The 24,233-nt window shown below is 49.1% G+C and overlaps 1 protein-coding gene across 3 annotated transcripts in view; it reads left to right on the top strand.

Moving 5' to 3' along the window:
• ADGRB1 (adhesion G protein-coupled receptor B1) overlaps window positions 1-24,233 on the top strand; it is a 321,100-nt gene that overhangs the window by 244,833 nt on the left and 52,034 nt on the right. For all 3 annotated transcript variants that reach the window (XM_059723698.1, XM_059723697.1, XM_019481825.2), the window contains 4 exons: window positions 1,479-1,582; window positions 12,135-12,237; window positions 17,832-17,982; window positions 22,505-22,574. In XM_059723698.1, coding sequence (XP_059579681.1) covers window positions 1,479-1,582; window positions 12,135-12,237; window positions 17,832-17,982; window positions 22,505-22,574 — 428 coding nt within the window. The remainder of the gene's footprint in view (window positions 1-1,478; window positions 1,583-12,134; window positions 12,238-17,831; window positions 17,983-22,504; window positions 22,575-24,233) is intronic.

Below are 24,233 nucleotides of genomic sequence, written 5' to 3'. Positions count from 1 at the left end.
TATTTAGCACAGACAGGCTGCCTTGCAGATGGTGTCTGGCCATCGGTGAGACCCACCTCCTGATGTAGGTCATTCTGATATAAAGCAAAACCATGGGAAGGCTTACTTTGCAAAGACCCCCTCAATGCACACCTCTGGGCATGCATAACAGCCTAAATTTCTCCCTAGTTTGCCATTACTTTTATCAGTGTAGTTATGTCTGGGATGAATTTGGCCTCAGGGAGTTTAAGACTGTCTTTTGGTGCCACTGCCTTGTTCTGAGTTTCTTCTCAGAGCGGATGCCGCCTTTTTCTCAAATGGTGGGTCCTCTCCAAAATGCCACCTTGCTCCTATCCCTGTCCCATAAGAGGGTGTACAAGGAAAATGGTATTGGATCTGCAAAATGAGAAGAGTGAGGGTTTTTTTTATAGCTGAAGCTCTCACCAAGTAAGATGTGGGTCTCAAAGCGTGAAGGAAAAGAAACAGAGGCAACGGATACCATCTCCCCTTGCAGAGGGGTCAGATGCCCACATGGCATCCTGGGTGCTGCTTCTGTATGAGTACCTAGGTACTGACCTCTTCCTTTGCCTAGTGAGGCGGCCAGGAGAAAGGTAAGGGGACAGGGGCCAAAGGGCAAGGGTAGCATGGTGGGTTGTAATTCTTCCCCTCTATTCTGCACTGGGGAGACCACATCTGGAGTCCTGTGTCCAGCTGTGGGCCCCCCCTACAGAAAGGATGTGGACACATTGGAGAGAGTCCAGTGGAGGGCAATGGGAATGGTTGTGGGTCTGGGGGACAGGACTGGTGAGGAGAGGCTGAGGGAAATGGGCTGATTGAGTCTGGAGAAGAGAAGACCGAGGGGGGATTGAATAGCAGCCTTCACCTCCCTGCAGGGGGGCTGCAAAGAGGATGGAGCTGGGCTGGTCTCTGGGGGCAGATGGCAGGGCAAGGAGCAATGGGCTCCAGTTACAGCAAGGGAAATTGAGGTTGGATATTAGGAAAAACTTTCTCATGAGGAGGGTAGTAAATCACTGGAACAGGGTACCCAGCGAGATGGTGCAGTCTCCATCCTTGGAGGTGTTTAAGACCCAGGTAGACAAAGCCTTGGCTGGGATGATGTAGTTGGGGCTGGTCCTGCTTGGAGCAGGGGGCTGGACGAGATGTGACCTCCGGAGGTCTCTTCAACCCTTATTTTCTGTGCCTATTTCCCTGTCCTCGCAGTGGCAGGGCTCTGTCCGTGCCCTTGTCACCCCTTCCTTTACCTGTGGCACGCTGGAGGGCGTTCTTGGTGTTTCTGGTTTGGTGCCCTGCAGTTGTGTGTGATGGTTTGTACTGGGGGGGATCTATTTTTCGGGTCCTGTCTGCTTTCAGTTTCCATTGGATGTGACGGTTGGGTCCATCGATGCAGGACCGTGCTATCTGGGTAAGGGTCTTGTAATGAACCTGAGCTGGTAGCATTTGCTGAGCATCCTTTGTCTCTCTTGTTTTCTCTCTTTCAGAACATGGAAAAGGTGCTGGTCCCTTCTGTCACGTTAATCGTAGGCTGTGGAGTATCGTCGCTGACGCTTTTGCTCTTGATTATCATTTACGTCTCTGTCTGGAGGTACAGCTTGCTTTCTCCTCTCCTCCTGTTGAGTTCAGCACCTGTCACTCAGTCTGTCTGGAGACTGGAGGTGTCCTCCTCCTTCTAGGGGGATTTGGATACCTGAGAAAAACCCATGTCTGGATGCGTAGGTGTTGTAGGAAGCAGCGCTGCTGGCTCAATAGGCAACATCTCATTGGTGCTCACCGGGGAAGCAGTGAGTGCCGAATCTTAGATGCTTGAAAGTCACTTGCTATTTTGGGTACCTCCCTTGAGATGCTAAGCTGGGAGACCTGCTATTCTGTGCTTTGTGGGAACTAAACCTCTGTCAGGTGTGTCATAGATGGATACCCACGAAAACAAGCACCTTGAATCAGTGCATGGTTTTTTGGAAAATGTAGGGGTCCAACAGCAATTTTCATCAGCTCGGGGATGTAGCTGAGTCCCAATTCAAGGAGAGGCAGCGTCCAACAAGTCTCAAGTTTATCTCCTGTCGAGTGGAGTCATTGCGCACTGCTACGTGGCTGCTACCAGGTTATTTTTGTGGCGAGCGAGGGGATTCATTAGGGTAAGTTTGAGTCATCCCAGCTTGGCATGGGATTCTGTCTCTGATGGGAAAAAAAAATGGGCCCAGGGGGAGATAAAGCTGTTAAAACATTGCTATCGCTGTGCTACATTAAATAGTTAAATAATCTTTGGTGCTTTGACTACAGACACTTCAGCCCGCGCTGGTAGTAAACCCCCTTAAAAAGGTTTATGGTAACTTTTGGGAATGTATTGACTGAGACTCACAAAAGAAAGGAGAATCTATATGAGATTGGGAGTATTTTGAAATGGAAATGGAGTGGCTTGGTAGAATAGACCTAATCACAATGCATCCGAGTCCCCTTTTCAGAGAGAGCGTCAGTGGGATCCTTTTCTTCTGCCGAGAAAGCCTTTGTAGCAGGGAGGAAAAGGTTCATCCTGGGGCTCTGTCCTGAGTTGCCAATGATGGTCTTTTCCCCTCCAACAAAGCAGATGGAAACAAAAGGGTAAAAAGAGATAAGATAAGAATAGGAGAATCCGTCTTTTTGTTCTTGGAGGCGATTGGTCAGTGGTGGCTGGGTGGTCTGGCCTGGCAGACCTGCTCGAGAGCTGTTGTTCTGGCCTCTGGCTCACTCCCCCCGACTGGTTCATCATCTGGGTGGTCTGGGCAGGTCTGTCTCCTCTCCCAGATGGGTAATCTCATTTCATCATGCTGGTGTTACTCGGGGTGTTAGTCTCAGGGTCAGAAGAAAAGCTGAGGGACAGCGAGTCCTATTTGGGGACTCATGGTTGTCATGTGCCGAGGTCACTTTGCCTCCCTGCTCCTCTTTGGTGGGTGCATCTACACATGCAGTTAATGCTAGATGGGTTTACTGCACAGTAAATTACTGCACAGTAAACCCTCCATGGGCAGGCATCTATACGTGCATTACTGCATGGTAATAACAGTGCGGTTAATTTGCAGGTAGAAAATCAACCATGCCGTAGACAAATTTGCAGTGCAATAAGCGCCTGCACGTGTAGACGTTGATGCTTTACCGCATAGTGAGTTAGTCTACTGAGCAGTAAAGCATCTTGTGTAGACATGTCCCATATGTATATATGCATTTAATTAACCATGCAGTAGATTAATTTACAGTACATTAGCACCTGCATGTGTAGATGGTGATGCTTTACCGCATAGTGAGTTAGTCTACTGAGCAGTAAAGCATCTCGTGTAGACATGTCCCATATGTATATATGCATTTAATTAACCGTGCAGTAGACTAATTTACAATGCGGTAAGTGCCTGCACATGTAGATGGTGATGTTTTCCCGCATAGTGAATTAGTCTACTGTGCAGTAATGCACTCGTGTAGAAATGTCCAGTATGTATATATGCATTTAATTAACCGTGCAGTAGACTCACTTACAGTGCATTAGCGCCTGCACATGTAGATGGTGATGCTTTACTGCATAGTGAATTAGTCTACTGCACAGTAAAGCATCTTGTGTAGATGTGTCCAGTATGTATGTATGCATTTAAATAACCATGCAATGCATTTAATTTACAGTGCATTAAGCACCTGCACGTGTAGACAGTGATGCTTTACCACTCAGTCGATGAGTCTATTGTGTGGCAAAGCGTCTCGTATAGATGCATCCAGTATGTATATATGCATTTAATTAAGCATGCAGTAGACTAATTTACAGTGCATTAAGCGCCTGCACATGTAGACGGTGATGCTTTACCACTCAGTCGATGAGTCCATTGTGTGGTAAAGTGTCTTGTATAGACACGCGCAATGCGTATATCTGTGTTTATAACTCGTCCAAGTATCGCGCGAGCCCTGGTATCCCCATATATCTCTCGCAAGCCAAGGGGAGTGCTCAGAAGCGGCTCCAAATGTATTATTCTTGTCTTTGTTGCCAAAGCAGCACAGGAACTCAGTAAACCTGGCCCTTTTCCACTGTCTGGGAAAGAAGCTCCTTGTTAGAACAATATTCAGGCCACATGGTGTTCAGCGGAGAGCGCTCACTGGAGCTCTGCTGCTTTGTGGAGACTTGGCTGCGACTTTACTGTTCAGGCCTTTTTGGACAAAGGCAGCTGGAGCCTGGGCACGGAGGCTCAGCTTGAAGATGAACCTGTCCTGATGAATAGACTCGCTGAGGCTGGCAATTTGGAACGGCTCCCGGCATTTGGACCGGCTAGAGTTTGCTCCCGTATGGGAAAGCAGAGCGTAAGCCAGTTGGGGAGGGCCGCGTGCAAGCCGTGGGGTTAACAGGCAAAGAGAAAACACAGCAATGCTGTGCTTTCCATCCTGCTCTCCAGTATCTGTTGCCCAAGGCTGGTACGCACCAGACTTTCTCTGGCAACAGGGTGGAAATGCGTGGCTTCAGCCAAAACGGTGGGTTGTCTGTCTAAACGAAGTGGTGTTACCATCTGGTGGCTGTTGGGTGGCTTGCTGAGCGGCAATCTCCAGTTTCCAGAGGACAGATGGTTGCAAAAACTCTGTTACAAATGACACGTCTCCCCCCTCGTTGGCTGCCATAATAGAGATGCTCGCGGCTTAGGTCACAGAAACGAAATCACCGTTTTCCCCCACAACGGCAGTTCCCCCAGGCCAGGCTTGCAGATACAGTTTGCATGCCATGCATAGAGGTGGACTCCTCCTCTCCCGAACAGTCCCTCCCGCACCTCAGGCGAGTGGGGAATTCACTTTATAAAGCCCAGCTATTGCCCATCACTTCCCCTCCCTGATTTTTGCAATGTCTTTTCATCCCCTTTTAGATGCACCGCACTCTTCATCAGTATTCTTCTGCTTCCTTCGTCCCTGAACACGTGTAAAGTAGCAGCCCCCAGCCCCGGAGTGACCTTTCCCTGCCAGGGCGATCAATGCTCATTATTGAATAGCTCTTCCACTGCTCCGCTCGTCGGCTGCTCTGCAGGCAGCACAGCCCAGGCCTTCTTGCTGGTTGACTGAGCACCACATCCGTGCCTGGCTGAAAGACCTCAGCGCAGACTTCACTTGCCCCTCAAGGCTGCAGATCATCTTAGCGGCCGTCCGTGAACTCTCAAGGGGCTTCTGCATCCTTTTCCCATGCTAATCTTGCTTTAAACCACGTTGCCCCCCTCGACACACTTAAATGTCCCAGCGATGGGAAAATATCAGAAGATAGTTTGGTAGATAGACCGATGGCTTTGGGGACTCTCCCTAAAGCTGCTATGGGGAATTTAGGACCTATTAGCTATAGACACACAGGGCCTGTGTTGCTCTGTGTTTTCCATGTCTCGGTTTTGAATGGGCCTCTCGAGGCTCGTGTCAGACAAAGCACGGCAATAGGCAATGCCCGTGTGCTTCTGTGGCTGAGGGCAGCAGCGTGTGGCATTTAGGAAAACCATGCCATGGAGGGGTGGGGGAGTGGGTGATGCTTGCAAGGTTGCAATTCATTCAGGGTTGCAATGAATCTAAGTAAGATGATCCCTTCTGCCTCCTCATCTCAGGACTTTTAGCATCCACAGGCAGTCACGTACGAGCCTGTGGGATGGAGGGCTTGCTGCTCTTATACATTATTGTGGAATTATTGTTTGCCTTTTTTTTATTTGGTAATGATGAACCTTTTGTAGTCTGGATGCTGGGATGAAGTAGAGGCACAGGTCTCATTGTCCTTACTATATTTTAGACAGGCTACTTGATATATGAAACACCTTCTGGTGAGACTGAACTATATCTGACCGGCGGGAGATTCAGCACCTGTTGCCCTTTTCCCATTCTCCATGCCCTGTGCCGTCTTTTGTTATCAGTGCAGGATATGAGTCAAGCAGCAATGATCAAAATAGATAACTGTGGAGACCGCGGAGAATCAGAGAGACCTCCTAGGGTTATTCAGGGCCTCATAGATGACAAGATAATGGCGGTGATAGGAGCAATGATAGTAATAATGTGTCTGAAAGCCCTGAACTGCGGAGATGTTAGGATCTGGATCTGAATTTTGTATTCTGGACCCCCAAAAGGGAGAGCTATGGCGTGGATTTTGCTTCTCTTTGTGGACGGCCAACATGCAGCTTTCAACCCACGCTCAGTCACTAGCCGAAGCATGGGAGCGACTCTGCGACCTTGTCTGGATGCATAAGGGTTTCCATGATAAGAACCAGATTGTCCCCTGGAGACATTCAGACATCACCCTAGTCCTGTAGTGCTAAAGCTTTCGGCCACATGAGCCAGATAAGTGTGTCAGGGCTGGTCCTTGCGGCAGATTGAGCCCCACATGCCAGGACTGGGCCTCTGCCCAGCCCTGCACACTTGGTAGAGCCCAGCACAGCCTCGGCTAGTCCCCAGTTGCCAGGATCGTGGCTTGCATCCCTGTGCAACCCCCCTAACATGCTCTGGGATCAGGCCCCATGCCCCCTTGCATGCCTGATCTAGCAATGCAGGGCCCTGAGCTCCCGACAGATCTGGAAATTTGGTAGCCCTTGCTGCCAACTTTTTGCACTCATGGACCAGATGACATGGCAACGAGGGCTGGATCTAGCACACGGGCCAGGGGTTGATCATATCTCTATGATCTATGTATGAGCATTCGTAGTCATCTGGCCAGGTGCTAGGGGATTGGAAACTGGTTAATGTGGTCCCTATTTTTAAGAAGGGGAGGAAGAAGGACCCAAGTAATTATAGGCCTGTAAGCCTCACCTTGGTGCTCGGGAAGCTCTTGGAGAGGATCATCAAGGAGCACATCTGTGGGGGACTTGCAGAGGAGATCATGCTCAGGGGCAATCAGCATGGGTTCACCAAAGGCAGGTCCTGCCAGACCAACCTGATTGCCTTTTATGACCAAGTAACTAAATCCTTGGATGATGGTGTTGCTGTGGACATAGTCTTTCTAGGCTTTAAGAAAGCCTTTGACACTGTCTCTCACCCCATCCTCATCAACAAATTAAGTGACTGTGGCATTGATGCCTGCACAGTTGAATGGGTAAAAAATTGGCTGACGGGGCGCACCCAGAGAGTAGTGGTGGACGGGTTGTACTCAACCTGGCGAGATGTGAGCAGTGGGGTACCCCACGGCTCGGTCCTCGGGCCCGCACTGTTTAACATCTTCATCAGCAACTTGGACGAGGGGGTGGAAAGCACGCTGTCCAAGTTTGCTGATGACACTAAGATGTGGGGTGAGGTGGACACACTTGAAGGGAGAGAGAGGCTGCAACTAGATTTAGACAGACTTCAAAAGTGGGCAGACGAGAATAGGATGGGGTTCGATGTAGACAAATGCAGGGTGCTGCACCTGGGGAGAAGGAATCCACAGCATACATACAGACTGGGGAGTTCCCCTCTTGAAAGCACAGAGGCGGAAATGGATCTCAGAGTCATTATTGACTCCAAGATGAACATGAGCTGCCAATGCCAGACCGCAGCCAGCAAGGCCAGCCAGCCCTTGCCATGCATCCAAAGGTGCATCTCAAGCCGGTCCGGAGAGGTGATCCTCCCCCTTTATGCGACTTTGGTCAGGCCGCAGTTGGAGTACTGTGTCCCCCAGGAGGGATGTGGCCAACCTGGAGAGGGTTCAGAGGAGGCCACCTGCTTGGTGAGAGGGCAGCAGGACAGGCCCTATGAGGAGAGACTGAGGGACCTGAACCTGTTCAGCATCAGCAAGAGGAGGCTGAAGGGGGACCTGGTGGCTGCCTACAAGCTCATCAAGGGGGATCAACAGCAAATAGGCAGAGCCCTTTTCTCCCCAGCACCACCTGGGGTGACGAGGTACAATGGTCATAAGCTGATGGAGAATAGGTTTAGGTTGGAGACCAGAAGGCAATATTTTACAGTTAGGGTGGCCAAAATCTGGAACCAACTTCCCAGGGAAGTGGTCCTTGCCCCTACCTTGGGCAAATTCAAGAGGAGGTTGGAGTATCGCCTGTCTGGGGTCTTGTGAACCCAGCATCCATTCCTGCCTGTGGCAGGGGGTCAGGCGAGATGACCTGTCCAGGTCCCTCCTGACCCTAGCTACTGTGAAACTGAAACTATGAAATTATGCATAACTCCATACATCCCACTCATCGATATAGGAGCATATGTTACTCTCTCAGTGTATGCCCTTTGCCCAGACCCCGAGCCTTCCTCCACATGGTTTTTCCATCTCCCCAACCTGAGGAATCTGGAAATTAATCCTGGGTTCCCCAGCACGGTCCCCAAGCCCCTGGAGAGGGGAGAGGAAACAGGTGTAGGGCACCAAGGCCCGGGGGAATCAGCTGAGCTGGAGAAAGGAGGTTTGTGCAGAAGGTGTTGCAGCACCGTGACCGTGCATGCTGCTGCTCTGGGATTGCTTTGTGTTTGCTCCCGTTTACTTCTGGTGTCTGCTTGGGCGATGACCTTGCAGCTTCCACTCAACTTGACCTGCTAGCCCTGTGTGTCGTGGCTAGGCTTTGTTAGGTTTAGGGTGGCTTTGGCCTTCTGCCAGCCTTGGCCCTTGGTCCCAAAGGGTGGAGCACAGGCAACTGGCAACCTCACTCCTGGGTCTCGATGCCTCCTGCTGTCACATGGTGGTGGATATTTCCACCTTGTCCCTCTGACCCTTAGTTCATCCCCAGTCTTCTTCCTATTCACATGCCTTTCTGTCCCGGGAGTTAGCTGAGTCTCCTTCATCTCCAAAGACCCATCCCAGCCTTGACACCGCAACGTTTAAAGCTGAATTGTGAAAATGTTGTGACTTTTCAGACAATGTTTAATGTGCAAAGCATTGGGCAAACTCTTCTATCTTGAAGGCCAGCCAGATTTGAATGTTCAAAGGAGCTTTTAGGGCATTGGCCCCAACCTTTGACCTACAAGCAACATGTTGGAGGGCTGCCTGCAGGGCAATCCTTGCTTTGTACTGCTGTCCATTGGCCTGTGAAGACTAGAGACCATTGGTCTAGGAGTTGGTGGATGGATTTGGGACCAAGAAGAGGGACCAGGGACTGCTTAGGTCCTGACTCACATGCCTTCCTTTGCCAGCAACCTCCTTCCTAGCCCAAACTAGGGAAGACCTTTGTTCCAGCACCCTGCATTGGCAGGAGCTGACCCCTGATTTCTGTGAGTAAATAGCTGTGGGGAGCTGAATACTGAAGATGTCAGTGGTGATATCTTGGGTTGGAGCATCTCCGTGCTGTAGAAAAGGAGGTATTAGCTGCACACAAGAGGTCGTTCTTTTGACGGGTGGGGGATAAGAACTAGGGGGACTCTCATTTGGAAAGGGAACAAATTGGGAGAGACAGGACCGATGTATTGGGGGGTGCACAAAGGCAGGGCTGGAGACTGCAGACCCCTTCTCCCTTGCACAAGGATCCAAAGGACATTGATAGATGTCCCCGGGTCCCCAAATCAGAAGAGGCAGTCAAAGTGCCTACAAGGTGGGGTATTCATGTCCAGCCAAATCTGAGGCTGTGCCTGGATCTTGCAGTGGCAATTTGCAGTATATTTGTGTCTTTTCTTCACCCGCTGACTGAGATGGGGTGCCACACTGAGCTGGGGGGCAAGCCCGAGATGGGGGTCTCAATGGGTGACTTTCATAGATGTCGGGGTCTTGGTTTTGAAAGGAGCCTGAGGGCAATTTTTTGGCAAGCTAGCTGCATTTCTGTGTTTTCAAAGGAGCTTCTAGCCTAAGTTTTCTGCTAACTGGTAAGCAGGGGTTACACTTTGGGTACAGCTCAGGGGCTTGTTTTCGGAGGTTACACTGCAGGGGGGGGGGTGTGTTTGGGGGGGATCCAGTGCAGCTGGATCCAATACAGCTGTTCCATCTGCCTGCTCCTATCCTGCCCTATGAGCATCTGAACTGTAGTAATTTACCCCTGGGTTAAATCAGACTGTGACTGCAGATCTGCCTGGGTCCTAAGACCTCATCCTCAGGGCGGATTTGGGCTAACTCCTACTGGGATGCATCCGCAGCAATCCTCTGCCTTTCCATTAGAGTTTGCAGAGCTGCGATATCTCTGGAAGCAAAACTGCAAGGCAAGCAAAAAGAGGGTGGGAGGATAGGGGCCGAGAGACCCTGGTGAGAGCCCTGACTGCTGCTTTGCTTGCAAAGCGTGGCACCCGAAGCCTGAATGAGTAACGGGGGGTGAAGTTACGCGTTTTAGTCGGCAGCGCCGGGAGTCAGCGCTGCAGGGGAGCAAACCCTGGAGCAAGAGACAGGTCATTCCTGTCTGCCTAGTATCCCCTTCTCCCCCTGTGCTCTTTTGTGTCAGGTCAGACACGGTCAGGTCCGCTACCATTATGACAGTAGATGGTACTACATGCAGCTGCCAACTCTGAAAGCTGGGCAGTGGGCAAGAGCCTAGCAATCTCTATGGTGCCAATGGCTTCAGGCGAAGGAGCAATCTAGATGGGTGTACTAGTCCTTATCCTTGGTGCAGGAAATGTCACCCAAAGGTGGATGCCATGGCAGGGCGGGCTGTGCTTTCCAGCCTTGGTTGGCAACCGGTCTAGGAGTGGAGCCCCGAAAGGCTGGATCCAAATGCCCTTCCTTTGGGATCAGCCCGCTAGGCCAAGAGGAGGACATTGCTATATGAGCAACCCAATGTCTCCATTTCGACTGCTCAAGCCATTGCAGCCAAAACTGAATGGAGAGGATACTCCCCCATGCCCTTCCTCAGGCAAACACCCACCCGTGCTGGCTGGGACTGCATGAGAGAGCCAAGCGCCTCGTGTGTGCCCTTGCATGTTGGGTTTGGCACAAAGCTCCTTCCTGCATCATGCTTCTTTGCTTCTTGCACTATTTTTCCCCACTTCAACGTCATCACTAAGTAAATAAAGAGGCATTAAATAAGCTCTCCAAACCAATGAGGGTTTTGAATGAATTGCCATGCATGCAGCTCCATAGCCGGACACTGCAGAGCTGTATACCGCCTCTTAGACACGGTTGGTCTTGCAAGGTCTGCAAACCAATAGCTTTCTACCTCGGGTGCCTTCATGTCCAGAAACCTGGCACTGTGATTATGCCAGATTTTTCCAGTGTTAATCCCTTATGAGCCCCAGAGAGGGACATATCAGCAATCTTTGAATAGCAAACCACAATGTTTTTTTTTTTTTTTTCCAGGGGTGTCTGTTTGGGTGAAGGAAAGGGAGGGGAGGAAAGTTGATCTGGAAGCACTTTGTTAAGATAATGCATTCATTGGAAATCTGTTTTCAGAGCCTGCCGGCCCGAGGGTTTGGAAATCTTAACACGTTTGGGTTGTTGTTTCAAGCTGCTTTTCAAGTCCCCTTTCACGTCGCTGGAGCCAGGGAAGACTTTTAGTGCTTAGCAATTTCCAGAAAAGGGTTTGAGGTTCATAGGAACAAGAACAGCATCTGTGCTGGCATAAACATTTCAAGGGCTCTCCATCGTTGTGCTTTGGGGCACGCGCCGATCGCTCAGTAGGGTCAAGAGAAATGCTCCTGCTCACGGAGCGGGGTGCTGTACGACCGAGGGTCTGCACTTTGCCCTCCAGCATCCAGCTTCGGCCTCATGGAGGAAGCGCTAGTTTGTCGACTCTATAATCCTGAACACATCTACCCCTGTCTCAGCTGGTGCAGTGGCACTCAACCTTTTTTGCATCAGGACCCATTTGCAAACATTGATGGCCAGCCCTGACCCAGTGCCCCTCACTCCTGACCCAGTGCCCCCCGGCAGGGTGTGTGTGTTGGGCGCTCAAATGACACTTTGACTCTGCCAAAAAACAATTAAACCGGTTCATTGATTAACAAGACCACCTAAGTGAAGGGGCAATCTGATCAGAGACCCCACCCCAAGTTATGACTTTCATATCTTACGGGGTGGGGGCAGTCTTGTCGCTTATGGGGGAGCTCAGCCCCCCAAGTACCCCCTTAATTCGCACCCTGGGTCTCAAGCAACCTGCAAGGGAAAAGCCACAGTTTCCCATGTTTTTCATCTTTAAAGTTTGCCCACGACCCTTTCATTTATTCTTGTGACCCAATGTGTGGAGACAGTCTTTTGCAGTGGGTATATACAGCGCCAAGCAAGCAGCAGGGCTGGGATCTGGCAGGGTCCTTTCGGGACCACTGGAATAGCAGCAATGATACGGTGGCTTTTCTCTTTGCAGGTACATCCGCTCCGAGCGCTCCGTCATCCTCATTAACTTCTGCCTGTCCATCATTTCCTCCAACGCGCTCATTCTGATCGGGCAAACCCAGACCCGGAATAAGGTAGGAGCTGAGTTTATTCTCTTGCTGATCCATTGAGCCTCCCTTTGTTAATTAGCAGCGTGTTAAAGATGCAGCTCAGTGGCAGATATCAATATTCGCTCTCACTCCCTCTTTGATAATTTGTGAGCATCCCCAGGGCCTTGTTTAAACCCTGCGTGATATTCTGGACTATCTGCCCGGCGTGAGCCGAGGCCTGGCACAGTGAGGGGGATGCAGTAGGTTGTAAGATTTTAACTATTTTATCTCCCACAACTAGGGGGAAAAAGTATGATTTGGAGGAGGAGAAAAAACGCTGAAGATTTTTGTAAAGCCATTCTAGGAGTCAAGAAGTAATGCCTCTTGGTTTCCGTTCAGCTAAATATTATTGAAAAACTGTTAAACTTTTGCAAAAAAAATTGCACAGCCTCAATGAACACACAGCTCTTGTTCAACATAGTCTCCTTATTCATCAGTGAGGGTTTTTTTTTTCCCCCATGGGTGAACAAGGGCATAACATCAAAAACATGCTGATCTGCTACTGTCTTCCTGAGTTCTTTGCAACAGAAGAAATTGCTCTATTATTTTTCTGTAGTAAAAAATGTGTGCAAGGTAAGAGCTGGCACTTTTCCAGGTGTATCTTGAGTCTAATGAGACTGAGAACCACAGATCTAGAGGAATGCTGGGATATTCCCTGCAGTATGGGCATGATTGCACATGTATTTATGAATGTCTAAACTTAACATGCTTTTGCTTAAAGCTCATTAAGGCAATTTAGGTGTGTGCCTACACGTGGACGCGCTAATGCTCATTAAGGTGCATTAAATTACGTGCAAATAGCTAAGTTGCATTAACTCACATGCAGACGCACTAATATGCATTAAGTGTGTATCCATTGATGCACATCACATTAATGCGCATTAGCACGTGTATACCTGCACTAACGCGACTTAGCTATTTGCGCCTAAATTTCATACCTGCTTTATGCAGGCATCAAATTTAGGCTCACATGGCCTTAAATCACCATTTTTAAGGTGCATTAAGGGCGTGCACGTGTAGACATGTGCCCTTAATGCACCTTAAAAATGGCGATTTTAGGCTAAGCCCACTTAGAAGAGGCATATGTAGATGCTCCCAATGTATAGATACATCAGGCGTCTAATCCTGGCATGGCAAAAGTCCTTGTCCTTGTTGTGCAACCTCCAACACTTCCCTGTCACCTTGAAAACATCACCCTCGTAGTCCATCTGTCACCCTCTGGGCTGTATGGTGGCCAGGGCAGCGTAGTACAATCAAAAAATGAGATGGCCTCCGTGGATCTCACGCCGATGCGCGGGCAGAGATTGTCATGCAGAAAAGCACCTCAGACATGTCTCTGCTAGGACAGACTCTTTGCATGTGATGTTTTGGTTTCTCCAGGGTCCTGTCATAGACCCCTGAGTTTGGTGTGGTCCCCTAAGGCAGGCAGTCAACCAGAAGAACAGCTTCCACATCTGGGGGCTTGCTTAAGAGCTACACATTAGGAGGTGTTGCTTTCTGATTGATCCCTGTGAAGATTTTGCACTTCTCTGGTGGGGTTCATGCTGTGATCCTCAAGCACCAGGCAAGCATTCATAAACCAAGCCTCACACCACCTGCTCTGCAGGACTGGGGGGTATGATTAGACCCATTGCCTCCACTGCAAAGGCAGAGGCACGGAGAGTGACTTGCTAACATCACAAGGTGAGGACGCGACCTGAGGTCTCCTCGCTGTCGCCTCCTGTGTGCAGGCAAGATTTTGTTCCTTCTTGGCACTGCCCAGCAGAAGCAGGGGACTTCAGTCCTCTGCCAGTCCACCTCCTCTGCCTCTTCATCGGTCTCAGTTGTGCACGAGCACCGCTGGGTGGGCAGGACTGGTCTTGTCAATGGTGATCTGGATTCAGGAGCAAAGCCACGTAGTCATGGCTCCTGAATGCAGTGCTGACGTCCTAACCGCTGGGCCAAAGTCATCTCTTTCTGTAAAGAAGCCCCCCACAATTGAACCGAAGCCTGGAGGGTTTCAAAAGAGGTCTGAGCTAGGCTATCTTGCGAGCATTGCGTGGGAGAAGTTTTGCAGCTGCTTAGGTTGCAATTGCTGCAGGAGGAATTCAGCAAGCCGTTCTGGCTCCCGTGCACTGTGGCAGCAAGCTCTGCAAGGCCATGCCTTCTTTCTGCACTGTGTCTTGTCTATTCGATAGCAGGAGCTGGGTGTAGGAGGGAGTATTTTTTGCTAACGTTAAGCTGAAGCCAAGGGAGGGAGGAACTGTGTGCACCACGGCTTTGAACGACAGTGCCTGGGAAGGAACTTGGGGAGAGATTGAACCACGGCTGCGGCAACTCTGTTACTCAATGACCTCCTATTGCCCATTGAGCGCTGGGGTGGACCTATTCCTGTGTCTCGTGACTTCCTCCCACCCCTCATCAAACCTAATGTGCCCTTAAATGCTTTTTCTCACTGTCCGGATGCCCATCATCAGAGCCTGTAGCGAGACCTCGGCGCTCCTGACCATGATTGCACGCGGCAGATTAGCTCTCTCTGCACATCAATATGCATGAAAAACCATAAATAGAAAGATTATTCTTGGATTTCCTCTCAGCCATCTAGTAAACAGTGTCCAGCAGGGAACACAGAGAGAGCAGCTACGTGGAGGAGAGGCCGGGGCTCTGCTGAGTGTCAATTAGGAATTTATACAAGTTGAATTATTGATGGTGGAACAGCTGGAAAAAAAATCAGCGATCGTTTGCAACTGCTGGTTTGCCCCTGGAGAGGTTCGTCGGCAATAATTCATGGCAGTGGACTGTATTCTTCCTTCATTTACACGCCGGCAACTTCCAACGCCAGAATCCAAGTGTGACCCTCAAAGCTCTTGGAGGATGATAATGTTGACGAGAGGCTAAATGGCTTCATCGTCTTGCCATGTTGTATGCCGGGAACGAATCCTGCACAATCTACCTGTATCTTGGAGGCACCATTATAGGTGAAAAGCAAAAGGTGTCCTCTTCTTAAGAAGAAAGAAAGTTTCTCGTCCTTAAAAAAAAGTCTAATGTACCTGGTTGGCTTAATACAGTAGCATGGTAAATGGTCATTTGGCTTGTCTGGTAGTCTTTCTCCTCTCCGTGGCTGCTTCAAATCCAGTCCACTTGAGAGACAGAAGTGAGCACTCATCATCTGAGGAGTCCTTGATGTCAAAAGTCATTGTAGCAAGCTAGGTTCAGGAAGTCATTTATTTCTCAGCAGTCAATACTACTTGACACTTCTTTGGTTGTCACAGCAGAGATGCTAAAGACTGAGCTGTCCATAGGGAATTATCATCACTTTTCCAGCCCTAGCCATGGTCTTTCCATGGCAGGTTGAGTTGACATGGCTGTAGGAGTGTGTGGGAATAAATTGGTTCATGAATAAAATAGGATGTCATACTCAGTGGTAATTAAGAACCCACGTTCCCCTGTTCCCAAGCCTGAAATCCTATCTGCTCACCTCTTTATTAGCCCAGCCCCAAATGGGATGTATTAGTCTTGGATAAACATAAAATGCCTAAGAAAATGCAATGTATAGCTCCGATACGATGGAAAATCAGAAAGCCAAAGCCTTTCTTTCTTTTATGCAGACTGTCAGGTGTGGGTGGCAAAAAAGAACCACAACATGGGTAATGTATGAAGCCAGCTAAAAAAGCCTAGGGCGTTTCTTACAGAAACCACCATTTTTTTCATTAAAATGGTTCACTGCAATTTGATCTTCTATGGGGGAATTCTTCCAGATTTGTAAGCTGGCTGAAAAATGATGCAGGGATGTATGTAGTAGCCGTGTTGGTCTGAGACAAAAAAAAAAATGTGCAAACTCTGAACCAAGAGTTTGAGAGTTTTACATTTCTGAAAAACAATGTCACGTTAAAAAAAAAAACAAAAACCCAAAACTTTTTTTTTTTTTTTTTTTTTGTGGAAAAGGGAATCAAAACTGCATTTTAAGCTTCAAACAGCTTTATTTTATTTTTTTTCTTTTTATTTCTAGTACAATAGCACCTCGGCGCGCGCCAGTCATGGACCAAGGTGCTGGTTGTAGCCGTGTTGGTTTAAGGACATGGGCAGACAGGGGTCTCTGGGTAAATGCGATATCGTTTATTAGACCAGCCTAGTTTAATAGACTGACTATTTAGTTATTCTAATAAAAAATATTGTGTTTACCCAAAGAACCGTGTCAGTCACGGACCAGGGCTTTCTGGGTCTGTGTGCTTTGGAAATGCAATGCAAAGAGATGGCCGCTGCCCCAAAGAGCTCACCATCATCCTTCTTCCCACCATGGAGCCTCTGATTTTGGCTTACATCGGGTCAGAGGCTACTAAACGGTGCACAGACCCTGGCGTTCGTCCCGCATGTAAAAGCCAGCGGCGGATAAAAGAGGAGGAAGGTTCAATCCCACGAAATACTAATCTGATTTTTTTTCTTCAGCTCTGTTCTTGCAGTTATTGTAAAAGGGAAAATAATCTTAGCACTAATTTGCAACCCCTCCTGTCTCCCCTGAATGCCATAAGCCATTTCCTTATCCAGAGCCATTTTTTTTAATCTAGTTTCTAGCACCGCGTCTCCCCGGGAGACGCTAGAATTTGTATTCTTCATCTCATTCTCCACTATATTGAATCCCTGGGGGCCAATTGTCAGGTGGTGCAAATCAGGCGGAGCTCTGCCAGGGTTAGTGGAGCTGCCTCTGTTTACAACAAGAGATGATTTTGGGCCTCAGGAGCCGAGAGCCGGGGAAGTGCTTTTTCGGTTATTCAATCCGTCTCCGTGCCGGGCAGGGTTGTTCTGTACGGCACATTTGAGGATGCTTTCTTGGTCTCATTTCTGTGTCTCATGCTTCTTCCATTTCCCGTGGGGCTGGCTGGGTGGTGGGGTAGCTTTCATTAATATGAAATTTCTCTTCACCGTCTCTCCAAAATGACTTGTTCTTAAGGCCACCCCATTACACCTCAGCAACTCCCTCTTGTCTTGTCCCATCCCTCTCCTCCTTTGTTTCCGCCTCCCATCTGCTTGGAGATAGCAATTAGTAGCCCTTAGCAGCCATCATTTCACCCAGGTCGAAATGCTTTCAGTGCACAAGGAGTGATCTTGCGCTGTCAGGGCCATGAACCAAATGACCTTCTTCATGATTTTGTTGCCAGTAGCATGGGCTTTATGATCATTTTAGCTGAGGTTAACTTCCATGCCAGCTTAATAGCTGATCTGTCCTCTACCTGAAGACCATCGGCTGGGCCCTTTTGGAAAATAAATAGTAACCGTCCCGATCCCAATGCAACCAAGAGCAAAGCTCCCTCTGACTTGGATAAGACAAGGGTTTTACCTAGCCCCGCTTCAGCAGGATTTTTAACCACATTGGAGCACGTGCCTCCACGTATGTGATGGGATGCTCCCAAGTTGAGGGCGTGCTCCAGTGCTTTGCCGATTCAGATGACACGTCATTTCGGTCTGGTGTATCCCTGGTGGCTTTTCATTCCTGGGGTCCTGCGGTCTCTCCTCCAGGGACGCAGTGTGGAAAGTGCTGCTGTCTGCATTGCTGTCTCCGTCTGCTGCTCTTCTCATCCGTTCCCTTTTCTTCTCATCTCCAGGTGATATGCACGCTGGTGGCTGCCTTCCTCCACTTCTTCTTCCTCTCCTCTTTCTGTTGGGTGCTGACGGAGGCCTGGCAATCCTACATGGCCGTGACGGGCCGGCTGCGCAACCGCATCATCCGCAAGCGCTTCTTGTGTCTCGGATGGGGTGAGGATTCAGGGTCTGGGGATCGACCACGGGTGGGAGCTGGCTGGAGGGGAGAGCTCTCCTTTTGGGATCTTCATGCCTACTTTTCTGCTTACACAAGTGGGGAAGAGGGGGCAGATGGAGAGGTTTCTGCTAAGTGGACTTGATAGGGAGATTGAGCAGTGTTGTCTTCACATCCTATCTATCCCTCTGTCTCCTTATGAAACCCAGCCTGACTCAAGCTCTGAAACTGTCCCCATGGTGGTAGGGGTTTCCACAGGCAGATAAACTATTAGGCTGGTGCAGATGTTTGCAGCTATTGTAGCTAATCCTTCCCCTCCCAGGGTAATTAGCTCATTAAACAATGCATTTTGTAGCAGGGAACACATGCAGCACAACTTCCAAATTAGCCTAAGCTGGGGAGCAGGGGGGAGAGCAAACAAGCTAAAAGTTTGGCCAAAAGTGAGTGTTTGTGTGTGTGTGTGTGTGTGTGTATATGTATGTATGTATGTATGTACGTGTATATATGTGTATATATGTATGCATGTGTATATATATGTATGTATGCATGTATGTATGTGTGTATATATATGTATGTATATGTATGTATGTATGAAAGTGTGTGTGTATATATATATGTATGTATGTATGTGTATATATATATGTATGTATTCATGTATGTATGTATGTGTATATATGTATGTATATGTATGTATGTATGCAAGTGTGTGTGTTTGTATATATATATATATATGTATGTATGTATGTGTATATATGTATGCATGTGTATATATATGTATGTATGCATGTATGTATATATGTGTGTGTATATATGTGTGTATATGTATGTATGTGTGCAAGTGTGTGTGTCTATATATATATATATATATATATATATATGTATATATATATGTATGTATGTATGTATGTATGTATGTATGTATGTATATGTATAGACAGAGAAAGAAAAAGAGAGAAAGGGCTCTGCGTGGCTGAACTGTATAAGTTTCCCATTTCACTACCAAAGCCCGACGAAGGGTGTTTGTGCCCGGAAGCTCGCTAAGAAGAATTTTTTTCCAAGTATTTGAGCTGGTCTAATAAAAGATATTGGATTTACCCAAAGATAACTACCGTGATTGCAGGTTGGACATATCTGATGCCTATGACAGGCCTCCATGTGATTTATACCAACACATCTAGATGCAACCTTGCTCCAGCCCCTTGTCGGGCAGATGCTCTGCACTCCTGAGCCCTCTTTGCAGCAAGTTACCCTGACTGTCCACCTTGGCTCTGGGGACACCTTAGCATTTGGGACCTCTGAGGGGTGAATTTGTGATGACAATATGCCCTGCGGCTGAATGGGAGCAGCCAATGTCAAGGTGTTGAGATGAGAAGTGGGACATTTCAGGCTAAATTCCTTCCTGGGATGCATTAGTGCAAACAGCAAGCCAAAATGAAAGCTGTGCCTCAGTGGGAGAGGAGACTGGTCCATGATATTGTACAACAGGGATTGGCAGCCTCCTGGCTCAGATTTGGCCCATGAAGGTCTAATCCATCCTGCAATTGCAGGGAGGATTGGTGGCACGTGGCTCATCCTGGTATGCCCCCTCTTCTGCCTGCATAGTGCGCGTCACCGGTCCTGGGTGCAAGGGCTCTGCGGTGAATTTGCCCCGCTCCGTTGTCAGTGATGACAGGACGGGCAGCAAGGGTAAGTGGAGGTTGCCGTAGCGGGTGTAAGAGCAAGAGACGGACCCTCAGCACAGAGCGAGGAGGATTAGAGCATTGCAGAGGGGATCAGCAGCTGCCGGCAGCATCCAGGTCACAAGCAGCAGCCCGCTGTTAATAACAGCTGCGACATTATCTAAGCATCCCTCCGAACGCCTTCATGTACATCCATTAATACCACTGCCCCCCCTGCAGTGAGGCCTGGACTAGCTCTTTCATTTAAAGGAAGGATTTTTGCTTCTCTGGAAGACTTTAGTGCACCCTCCTCGGATGCACAGCACAGGTTCTCTGGGTAAAATGCTGCTTGATGCTCTTCTTCAATCAGAACCAAAAATGAACGGCAAAAGTGACCTTTAAGATGTACATTGTGTGTGGAGCGTGCTATAGCCATAGGCCCCTACACACATTGCATTGAAGACATAATTAACAAGTTAATCGTGCCATAAACAGTAACCCGGCCACACGTGCAACTAAATGTAAGGCATGATAATGTAGTAAATGAGCCCCAAATTTATTCCACATATAATGGAATATAATCCCCGTATAATGTGGAATAACTTTGTGGCTTGTTTGTATCACATTTTACATTGAACATGTGGCCAGGACCTGTCAAAACCGTGTGTGTTGCCCAGCTGCGTGGCACACGTGGTTTTATAGCTCCCCGTACGTGGGAGCCTGATGCCAATGTTGGGCTTCCTGTGCACTGAGTTGATGGTCAGCTGGAGCCAGGGACCAGTTTGATTCTTGTTGCTAATTAACAACCATCTGACTGGCCTCATCTTGCTGGGCTCCCCCTGCACCAGCAAGAACGATGTGATTAGGATCTAATCCCTGACCCCAAAATCACGCGTCCTTTGTTGGCATCCAGGATTAGATCCCATCACATCTGAAAGTGAACATCTGTCAGGGGCTACACGGACACATAGAAAAGCATGTGAAATCATGTGTATTTGGTAGCTGTGTTGGACTGAGACAAAAAGAAATGCAAAACTCTAAAACTCTTGGTTCAGAGATGATACCTTTTATTAGACCAACTAAGAAATTGCCAAAAAAAAAAAAGGTTCTTTCTTTGCAAGATTTTGGGCTCATGCACCCTTCCTCAGGCTTAGGGAAAATTAAAGATGGTACAAATCCCCATAGGTAAAAAAATAAGAAGCTCTCATGGACCCAGACATTCATCTTCAGCTTCCTCTGTGTAAAGTGAAGTTTTATTTTTCTACCTATGGGGGCTTTTACCATCTTTACTTTTCCGCAAGCCTGAGGAAGGGCACGTGGGGTGCACCTTTGGCAGTGATGTAGCCTGGAAGGGGTGCAAAGACATTTGAAGAGGAACCTGGGCAGGAGTGGCAGGAAAAAAGGAAGAAGAGTATCGGGACTCGCATGCTCTGACCCGATCTGTTTGGAGAGGTCGGGACCTGGACCTGTGAGCTGTTCCCAGCTGCTTCGTGCATTAGATAGAAAGGCAAAATGTTCCAGACAAATGGGATATGTTGGCTTGCAATGAGTCTACAAGTGGTTGGTCCGGCCTGAAGTTCCTACCACGACTGTGCTTAGCCATGAGGAGTGCTGGTGGACACAGTGACCCTTTGGCAGCAAAACCATAAAGCTATTTCTAACACCTGACGTGAACACAAGCTTTAGGGCTTTGTCAGTGAGGAGCTAATCCTCGCCGGCTAGCGATCCCACTAATACCTAATGGGATTTGCCTGTCTTTAGCAGTGAGATGGCTTACTCCATGCTGTCACAAGGAACAAGGTCGTAAAAAAGCACATGGAGCCCTTTCCAGCTGCCCAGGCAGATGTTACTATCAGACACTCAGGTGTTTTTGCAAGGAAAAGGGAAAGCAGTGCTGGGGCCAGACAGACCATAATATCACCACTAGGTCGCTGGTTCGTACTGGTGATAGCAGTCTCTACTGTGTCTAGCTCACCATCACTCTCGAGCACTGTGTTAGCAGATGAAGAATAAACTTGCAGGTGATGGGAGCAAAGTGCCTTCCTACTCTGTGACCCATCAACTATTAGCTCTGGTCCCTGTGAAAAAACCCAAACTTTTCAGCACTGGTGAGACCCACATCTGGAGTCCTGTGTCCAGCTGTGGGCCTCCCACTACAGAAAGGATGTGGACACATTAGAGAGAGTCCAGCAGAGGGCAATGAAAATGGTTTGGGAGCTAGGGGACAGGACTGGTGAGGAGAGGCTGGGGGAACTGGGCTGATTTAGTTTGGAGAAGAGAAGACAGAGGGGGATTGAATAGCAGCCTTCACCTCCCTGCGGGGGGGCTACAAAAAAGGATGGAGCTGGGCTGGTCTCAGGTGGGAAAACAAGGAGCAATGGGCTCCAGCTGCAATAAGGGAAGTTGAGGTTTGGATATTAGGGAAAACTTTCTTACTAGGAGGATAATAAAGCACTGGGACAGGTTACCCAGAGAGGTGATGGACTCTCCATTCTTGGAGATGTTTAAAGGCTAGACAAAGCCTTGGCTGGGATGATGTAGTTGGGGCTGGTCCTGCTTGGAGCAGAGGTTTGGACTAGATGTGACCTCCTGAGGTCCCTCATCTTCTGTGATTCTGTGAAAACAGCTCTATGCATATGCACGTGTGTGTGTGTGTGTGTGTGTGTGTGTGTGTGTGTGTGTGTGTGTGTGTGTGTTATGTGTCACACTGCTGCCTCTGGATGCCCTGGGTTTGGTCTCTGCTGGTTTCTTATACCAGGGCAAAGGAGGTTGTAATAACCCGGGGCAGAATTGGAGGGGGCGAGTGGTGGGAGGCTTGCTCATGATTCAAAATGACTGATTTTCTTCTGTTTGGTTGCCTTAGGGCTTCCTGCTTTGGTGGTCGCCATCTCCGTGGGGTTTACGAAAGCCAAGGGCTATGGCACCATGAACTAGTGAGTATCAGGATGCCTCTTTCATGCTCATCCTTTCTTACCCTCTGTCCTTTTGGCAACATCCTTACTTGGCCCCACAGGAAGCAGGGCGCCCCTTACCAAGGCAATGATGGGAGACAAAGCAACTTGCCCTCCTTTTGCTCTTGTCAGGGCATTAGCTGCCAGTTCAGACTGAGCAATGATGGGATTTCTGTGATCTTTCCTGAACATCCGTATGCAACTTTTGGGGGATGAGCTACAAGAGAGAGGATGGATCCAACAGCAAAGGGATTTCTCCGTTGATTAGAATAGCAACAGAGTGGGTTTCTACAGCCCTAATAGGCAGCGATGCCAGTCATGAAGGAAATCCCCGCCCCTCAGCCCTAATGTAGCACAGCTGGCCAGCTGTGCTAATGTGTAGTCATGCTCCGTCTGCCTCTGAAGCACTTCACGTGGGCTGCTGTCAGAGGCGGGATGTCGAGGGAGACAGATGGGCAGTCCATCCATCCCAAGTCCAGCTTGGCTGCTGAAATTCAGCTGCTCCATCCATGACCTTGATGTGGTATCTGGAGCGATGCTGGCAACCTCGCCAGCAAGGTTAGGCGGGGCTGCATGTTGCAGCCAGGACACTGCGGAGCAACACCCTGCTCCTTGCCCTTCCTCAGCCTTGCTGGAGTTCAATCAGGACCAAGCTCTGCCTTGCAAAGGCTCAGCGTGAAGGACCCTGATCTGGAGCACATTGCCCAGATCCCGAGCACCCAAGAGGCCTGATCTGTCCCTCGTTTTCCCAGTGCCAATCAGGAAGCCCTCCCTCTCCGTCCAGGGTGTCAGGTTGTTGGATGAGGGGGGAGAGCATTTCTTCTTCTCCCAACCATTTGAATGCCATTTGCCAAACATCAGCCACCCCAGATGATAGCAGGATGAGTAATGAAATGGGAGGTAGAAAGGAAATGGGGGTGGGGGGAGGTCTGTACTCAGTGCAGGGAGGCCCAGAAGCATGTGCACACACACTCCATGGATGCACACACATGTGCAGGGACACACACTGCATGCACACACACCCACTCTGTGCTCACCCACATACACGCGCACAAGGTCATGCACACACATGGTTTGACTACGATGCTCACCCCAGCATGCTCAGACAGCCCGTCATCCCTCGCACACTAGGCGTACGCACGCGGTACACATCCATTCAGCCTCTCTCGCTCCATGAGCCTGGTGTGATTCATCATGAGCGAGCGGTCCCTGGTTGTGCAGAGCAGGCAATGAATTCACACCCAAGTACGCATGCGTGCTCTCTTTCTCTCTTGTGAGCATGGATACACACACCTGCACACACATGCACACATTTTCTCAGCCTTCACCCACCTGAAAATACTGAACAGGACCACCTCCAGTCCACATCATTAATGCTGCCACTTAGAGAGTGCTAGCCCTGACCCTGAAATAGCAGCCAGGTAGGCATTCACAGGCCTGCCATCTCACTGCAGGCATTTGTAGGGTGCCATCCTGCTGCAGCTGGAGTCAGGGGAGGTTGGGCTGCCCAGTGCAGGGGCAAGGCCAGGTCCTGATGGCATTGGGATGCCTGTGCCCAGCACACGGCATGCCTCAGGCATGTTGGGGTAGGTGTGTTGGCAGAGGAGCAAGTGAACAATTCATCCCTTTCTCTACCTGGAA

This window comes from Alligator mississippiensis, chromosome 3, assembly GCF_030867095.1.
Source record: "Alligator mississippiensis isolate rAllMis1 chromosome 3, rAllMis1, whole genome shotgun sequence".
NCBI lineage: Eukaryota > Metazoa > Chordata > Crocodylia > Alligatoridae > Alligator > Alligator mississippiensis.
This window is presented reverse-complemented; position numbering and strand designations above follow the sequence as displayed.